The 7,656-nt window shown below is 30.4% G+C and overlaps 2 protein-coding genes across 5 annotated transcripts in view; one reads left to right on the forward strand and one right to left on the reverse strand.

The window, feature by feature from the left end:
* LOC102676437 (phosphatidylinositol 4,5-bisphosphate 3-kinase catalytic subunit delta isoform) overlaps positions 1-7,560 on the forward strand; it is an 8,656-nt gene extending 1,096 nt beyond the window's left edge. The window contains exons 2-10 of one of the 3 annotated variants that reach the window (XM_006621323.2): positions 5-447; positions 3,062-3,493; positions 3,596-4,026; positions 4,232-4,522; positions 4,634-4,912; positions 5,229-5,498; positions 5,568-5,882; positions 6,119-6,581; positions 6,695-7,560. In XM_006621323.2, coding sequence (XP_006621386.1) covers positions 5-447; positions 3,062-3,493; positions 3,596-4,026; positions 4,232-4,522; positions 4,634-4,912; positions 5,229-5,498; positions 5,568-5,882; positions 6,119-6,581; positions 6,695-6,826 — 3,056 coding nt within the window. In that variant the 3' untranslated portion in view covers positions 6,827-7,560. Of the gene's footprint in view, positions 448-3,061; positions 3,494-3,595; positions 4,027-4,231; positions 4,523-4,633; positions 4,913-5,228; positions 5,499-5,567; positions 5,883-6,118; positions 6,582-6,694 lie in introns of all 3 variants that reach the window. The other 2 variants (XM_006621322.2, XM_006621321.2) reach the window with 2 other exon arrangements.
* The window catches only part of LOC102676297 (protein Spindly), a 7,748-nt gene continuing 539 nt past the window's right edge, over positions 448-7,656 (reverse strand). Inside the window, exons 1-6 of one of the 2 annotated variants that reach the window (XM_031513303.1) lie at positions 2,396-2,962; positions 2,006-2,306; positions 1,784-1,904; positions 1,415-1,721; positions 1,128-1,284; positions 448-1,037 (exon numbers count right to left, since the gene is read on the reverse strand). In XM_031513303.1, coding sequence (XP_031369163.1) covers positions 564-1,037; positions 1,128-1,284; positions 1,415-1,721; positions 1,784-1,904; positions 2,006-2,306; positions 2,396-2,646 — 1,611 coding nt within the window. In that variant the 5' untranslated portion in view covers positions 2,647-2,962 and the 3' untranslated portion in view covers positions 448-563. Of the gene's footprint in view, positions 1,038-1,127; positions 1,285-1,414; positions 1,722-1,783; positions 1,905-2,005; positions 2,307-2,395; positions 2,963-7,656 lie in introns of those variants that run through there. The other variant, XM_006621320.2, reaches the window with a different exon arrangement.

Raw genomic sequence — 7,656 nt, forward strand, 5'->3', positions numbered from 1 at the left:
GAAGCCAGCAAATATCCTCTTCATGGTACATTAAAAGATGCTCCGTCCTATGTATTTTCATGTATTAACTCGAATGCAGAAGCGGAAGAATTACGAGATGAAACTAGACGTTTGTGCGATATTAAACCATTTTGTTCTGTGCTTAAAGTTATAGAGCGTGAAGGTGTTAAAAGTGATAGAAATTTAGATTCTCGAATTGGTGTTCTTATTGGCAAAGGATTACACGAGTTTACGGCATTAAGAAATTCTGAAGTAAATGACTTTAGGTGGAAAATGAGAGTTTTAGGAGATGAAGTTGCAATGGCAAGACAAAAAAAATCTTGGATGGAAAAAGTACGTTATCAATTTCCTACACGATTAGCACCAACTGCCACAATACCAAAAAATATCGAATGTCGATTAAAAGATGGAAATATCGTTCTTGTTACTAAATTTGAAAATACAGAGGTAAGAGAACAATTGTTTTATTATTTTTTTTATTATCATATTATAAAAATTAAAAAACATTTCTTTACATTGGATGAATACAATAACACATAGCAAATATTTATTAATCATTGGATTTAATTAGATATGTGAATTATAGGATATTTTTCATTGTCGATGTTTGATAAATTCTTACTTTCCTCAATCGCTATATTCTCCATAGAGTGTAGAAGTTTATTAAAAATTTTATTTGTATTATTATTAGCATTTTGATTATCTTCAAACTTGCATGACTTTTTAGGCTTAAGAATTTTGAATTCTACGCAATTATTTTGATTAGAATTTTCTTTATCAGTTTGTTCATTATGATTTCCATAATCTTTTAAATTTTTAATTGGACAAGAAATATGTTTAATTTTAACAGAATTATTTAATGGAAATGATTGAGCAGAGTTTTGTAATCCTTGTCTATTAGCGGATTGTTTTTCCTTAATCTCTGTATTATCGTTATTACATTTTTGCGTGACATCAATGAATTCTTCCAAAATTTTATGCTCTACATGATTCACAAGATCCATTTTTGATTCTGTTTGTGCAGCGCATATTTGAGCCTTTTAAAATATAAAAAAAAAAAAAATTATATATCATTTTTTTAGAAATAAAAATGAAGAAATAAAATTATCAAAAATAGGAATAATTACCTCCAGAGACAAAGCTTTGCAACGCCAATAATTTAATTGTTTGGTAATAGTTAATTTTGTTTCTTCTTGTATCAAAAATTTTGTATAAAGATCTTCTATTTTTATACGTAGTTCATCTGTTTCTTTTCTTTTAGTATCCAAAAGTGATTGAAAGTAGCTTTAATTTTTGTAATAGAAAAAAAAAAGTGTAAGGAAAAATATAAAATAGAGAAACAAAATAGAGACAAAAGATATTATTTAATGCTAAGATTTTATTAATATATATATATATATAATTCATTTTATACCCGAAAGATATGTCGCTACGATCTAATTGTCTTGAATCATTCTTCTTAATTTCACATTTCAATTTACTTTCGAGATCCGATATTCTATTTTTATATTTTTGAATTAACTCCTCATTTTCTGTTGATATATGATTTGTATCATTTTCCCATTTTCTAAACGTTGCAACACGTTCTGCTTTTAACATTTTAAGTTCTGCAGTTTGCGATTTATATATGCGTTTTAATTCTATATATTTCTCACGTAATACATTCATTTTACTCATTATGTTCTGCCTACGATCCTCTACTTCAGCAAAGAGTGAATTACCTGTATAAAAAAAAAATTTTTTAAATCTTAAACGAAAATAATTAAATTTTATTGATACTCGCCTTTACGTGATTCACATGTAGCATCCATTTGTAACGATGTTATCTCTGCACGTTTTAGAATAAGCTCTGCGCGAACTTCTTCTAAAGTTTGATCTTTTTCGTGTAATTCTTCTTTGATACTCTATTCAATAGAAATAATATTTTATATTTATTTATATTTTATTTCTAATATTCTGATAAATCAATAATTTTTTAACAAATATATCAATCTTTTATACTCACTTGAGTATAGTATTCGTAATTATCGCATCTAGCTTTTAATTCCTCGATCATTTTTTCTGCATGTTCATTTTTTCCTTTCTCTTCTCGCAACATAGATAAAAGTTCGTCAATATGATTTCTTAAAGAAATATTATCTGTTTCGAGAGAAAGATTTGTAGATTGATCTCTGACAGTATTGCATTCAGTTTTTATACATTGATTAGCGTTTTGTTGTAATTCTTCAATTTGTTGTGTCTGTTGTGCTAATTTTTTTTCTAAATTTGAAATTGTATTTTCATAATCTTTTGTAAGAGTACGATATCTAAAAGGAAAAAATAAAAAACAAAAAATAGGAAAAAGGTTAACAAGCAATATTATTTATAGAAATTTATAGAAATTTTGTAAATTTACTTTTCTTTGTCTTTGAAAATAACTTGCTCTTTTTCGAAGATTCGTCCCTCAAGGGAACGTTCAAGTAATTCATTTGCTTCTTGAGCTTCCCGCAACATAATTTCGTTTAATTCAAGTCTTCGTTTTAAATTATGAATTTCTTGTTTACATTTTTCATATTCAACTTGTAATAATTTATAGCAACGATCATTGCGTATATCCGTATATTCTTCGATATACTCTTCTGTATTTATCGAATCTTGTGTAGACATATTTTAAGGTTAACTTTTATTATGTGCGTTCAAATTTAAAGGCGAATCGTTATGAACTTTGTTTAAAAATCAACAGATATTTATCGTACACTTATCTTCTACTTGTTTCATTGAATTACAGTTACAATATATATGAAAAGCGTAGACATCTATATTTATGGCTTCCCTTTCTATTTTATCTTTCTCCCCTTCCCCCGGTATTTCCACTCATCGTCATACCCCTCTCCCTTCCCGTATTTCCTGTTCTGTTAGCAAATTCCCGCCAAAAAGAAAAGAAAAATCGAAGAAAATCGTTAAAAGAATAAAATTTTCAAAAAAGAAATAAAAATTATTTTATCTTTTTCTAATAGATATATTAAAGGATATATATAAATAGACATATTCATAATTTGCGCATGATTATAATTTATTTCAGACAGCCTTCACATTTCAAATATCGCACAGTACGACGCCATATCAATTATTGGTATCTATATTAAATAAACGAGCAAACACTTTAATGTCCAAAGGACATCCAAATGACTTTACTCTAAAGGTTTGTGGCCAGGAGGAATATTTAATAGGAGATTATCCTTTAATACAGTTTAGTTATATTCAAGATTGTGTAGCGAAAGATATTACTCCTACATTGGTCACTCTAAGCAGAGATAGCGTCTCTGTTGATCAGGAAAATACTTCAGAAAATATAGAGGCAGATACTTTGCAACGTACAAGACCGTCTTTTTCCACGCTAACCTTACGCAAAAAGGGTAAACATGTATCTGCTTGGAAAATAGAGGAACCATTTGTTTTCACTGTCAATGCGATATCACGATTAAACTGCGATGCGGCTCATCGCACCGTTGAGGTATAAACTTCTCATTTTCTCGTAAAGCAATCGTTATTCGTTTTATCATATCTTTTAAAGAATTAATCTTGATCTGTTTGATGTTGAATTTTACATCTACAGATTGGTCTCCAAGCCGGTCTTTTTCATGGTGGGAAATCTTTGTGCGAAAGTCAAAAGACTAAAGAAACTGTCGTCAATTCTGACGGTAGTTGCGAATGGGAAGAAACTTTAAAGTTTGATATAAAAGTACGAGATATACCGCGAATGGCTAGGCTGTGTTTTGTTTTATATGAAATTAGTAAGACTGCGAAAGGATTGAAAAGTCGTAGATTAGTTAAAGATACCAAACAAGAGTTTTTTATAAATCCGTTGTGCTGGGCTAACACGACTATATATGACTTTAAATCACAATTAAAAACGGGAGCGATGACGTTATATACGTGGACATATGCCGAGGATATGCAAAATGATGATCTTCTGCATCCTCTGGGAACGGTAGTGTCAAATCCTCATATAGATAGAGCGGCTGCTTTAATGTTAACATTTCCAAAGTAAGTCTACTTTTTTTTCTTTCATTTTACTTTCTCTTCTTTTTTTTTTCTTTTTCTCTTCTTTTCCCCGAAAATATTAAAAAATTATTTCCCTTTTATCTCCTTCTCCTCCATCATTTTTTTGACATTATAATACGTATATTTTTTTTAATACACAATTAATTTCATATTATTGTTTATCGTTTATACATTTTTTTTTTTTTAGCTATGGGAAAGAGAAGTCGGTTCTTTATCCTACTCCGGAGAAAATGGTGGAATACGCGAGAAAGTTGCGAGAATCGTCTACCGAACGTTCGATTCAAGAAGAACCTAATCAAGAATCTGATGTTGGTAAGCAGCAACTTGAACAACTTCGATTATTAGCGGACAGAGATCCATTACACGAGCTTCACGAACAAGAACGAAAGATAATGTGGACGTTAAGGCATCATTGTCTTCTTGAAATTCCCACGCTCTTGGCCAAGTTGTTGCACTGCGTGGAATGGAATGATCATAGGTGAAAATCTAAATATTCGAAATACCAAACGATAGGAGTTATTTTAACATCGTCCATTTTCATAGAAAAAGAGAACGTTTAAATCTACTTTCCGATTCTCGACGTATACAGGGAAGTAGCTGAAGCTACGGCGCTGGTGCAACAGTGGCCCAAATTATCCGTCGAAAAGGCACTTGAATTATTGGATTATGCTTATGCTGATCAAAATGTTCGAAGTTTTGCTGTACGTTGTTTAATGGATGTCAGTGACGAGGATTTGAGCCTTTATCTATTGCAATTGGTACAAGCGTTAAAACATGAAAATTATTTATCCTGCGATTTGACGGAGTTTCTACTGAGACGCGCGCTTAACAATCGAAGAATCGGTCATTTTTTATTTTGGCATCTTAGGTTGGTGTAATTTCGTCTATTGCATTTCATATATATTTTTCTTTTCTTTCATATATCTTTTTATTGAGTTCGATGAAAGGAAAAAAGCTATTCACTCTTTTTCTATTTTCTATATCTTTATCTTTTATGAATGTTCTATTTTTTTTTTTTTTTTTTTTTTTTTTTTGTTTTTTTTTTTTTTTTTTTTTTTTTTTTGTTTTTTTTTTTTTTTTTTTTTTTTTTTTGTTTTTTTTTTTTTTTTTTTTTTTTTTTTGTTTTTTTTTTTTTTTTTTTTTTTTTTTTGTTTTTTTTTTTTTTTTTTTTTTTTTTTTGTTAGATCAGAGATGCAAGTGGGTGCTGTGTCTGTTCGCTTCGGTTTAATATTAGAAGCGTATTGTAGGGGAAGTCAGCAGCATATGCGGTCACTATTTAAACAAATGGAATGTTTGGGTAAATTGAAAAGTGCTTCCGAACAAATAAAACAGAGAAAAGACCGGAAAGCTGCGTTACAAGGTTTTCAAGAATTTATTCAAGAACCTCATTGTCAAGATGCCCTATCAAACGTTTTAAATCCATTGGATCCGAGTTTCCGATGGAAACGCATTAAGTAAGCTTCTATGTTAAACATATAATAATGTTATGAGAGATTTGTGAAACGAAAATTAATGATTTACAGAATTGAAAAATGTAGAGTAATGGATAGTAAAATGCGACCACTTTGGCTAGTTTTTGAAAATGCCGATCCATTCGGTGACGATATTTACTTGATACTCAAACACGGAGATGATTTGAGACAAGATATGCTTACGCTACAGATGCTACGAATCATGGATAAACTTTGGAAGAGAGAGGGTTTGGATTTACGTATGAATCCTTACGGTTGCATATCAACGGAAAATAGAGTCGGTATGATCGAAGTGGTTTTAAATGCGGAAACAATTGCAAATATCCAAAAGGAAAAGGGAACTTTTTCGGCAACAGCTGCTTTTAGGTATATTCAAATAGAAAATTCCATCTTTACCACACAATTTGAAAATGTTTCCTATATTATATTATTATTATTATTATTATTATTATCATCATCATCATCATCATCATCATCATTATCATCATCATCATTATTATTATCATTATTATAATTATCATTATCATTATCACTATCATCATAATTATCATCATTATTATTATTATTATTATTATCATCATCATCATTATATTTCTATATAGACGAGGATCTTTGCTTGCTTGGCTAAAAGATCATAATCATACCGAAGCAGCATTGAATAGAGCTATCGAGGAATTTACTTTGAGTTGCGCGGGTTATTGTGTGGCTACGTATGTTCTTGGAATTGCCGATAGACATTCGGATAATATAATGGTGAAGAAAACGGGGCAATTATTTCATGTTGATTTTGGTCATATACTTGGACATTTTAAAGAGAAATTTGGATTCAGACGTGAACGTGTACCTTTTGTGTTAACCAATGATTTCGTGCATGTAATAAACAAGGGTCAAACAAAAAAAGGTCAAGCAGTTGAATTTCAACGATTTCAGAGTCATTGTGAACAAGCTTTTCTCGTTCTACGGCAACACGGAGGACTAATATTGTCCTTGTTTGCTATGATGATATCAACGGGATTACCTGAATTATCATCGGAAAAAGATCTTAATTATTTAAGAGATACTTTGGTATGATATCATTTTTCTTTCTAATCTTTTCTTTCCCTTCTTTTGAATGACAAAAAAGAAAAAAATTATTGAATAGAAATTTAAAAAATTAATTCAATTTTTTTTGGAATTAGGTACTCGAGATGTCCGAAAGTGAGGCACAAAAGCATTTTAGGAGTAAATTTGATGAAGCTCTTTGCAATTCGTGGAAAACTTCATTAAATTGGGCCTCTCATAATATGTCCAAAAACAATAAAACAACATGAATAAACGAACGATTGGATAAAATATAAATATGGAACAAATAAGTGAATCCGATTGTTCTGCTTATAGACAAACGAGAGAGTATTATCGCATCAATAATTTACGTTTAAATTACGTGGAAAATTGAAAGCCGATGATAGATATTTTCTTCGAAAAAGAATACGTTCGATATAAAGAAAGATAAAATGATCTAACGTTTTTGATCATCAGTAATTATCTTTCTCGTTGCTGTGCGACAGTAACGCGTGTACGCGTGCGCACTCTTATCGTGACTATCATCCCTCACTCCTTTCTCTCTCTCTCTTTCTCTTTCTACCTTGAACATTTTTACCACGCGCACGCGCATATGCAAATATTCAATTCTTTATTGTACATTCATACGCTATATCTTTACTCTCCTCCCTCTTTGCCACATTTTTAATAGGTGGGTGGAAAATAGAAGCAGAATACGTATATAGTACATATCATTGGTTGACATTGCGAGCGCGAAATTCTCATAAACAGAACAGAGACGAGTATTTCTTTGAAAGGAATGTTTCACTCATAAGACATTTCACTCGTCGTATTAGATTATCGCAGTATCGTGGCTGTGCCGTTCTACCAGCACTCTTTATAATCTTTACCAGATTGTAATAAGGAATGTTCGAAGGATTGATGAAAAATTCTCGATAATCCTTAAAATTTCCGAATCTTAAAATATTATTATATCGATTGTAATAAACGAAGTTATTCTTCACGTTGCTTTTTCATTACTTGAAAAACCTATATGTAGAAATATGAAATCCCAATACTTTTGTTAAAAGTACGATTATTAAAGACAAAAAAAAAAAAA

Source organism: Apis dorsata, unplaced genomic scaffold (assembly GCF_000469605.1).
Source record: "Apis dorsata unplaced genomic scaffold, Apis dorsata 1.3 scaffold_631, whole genome shotgun sequence".
NCBI lineage: Eukaryota > Metazoa > Arthropoda > Insecta > Hymenoptera > Apidae > Apis > Apis dorsata.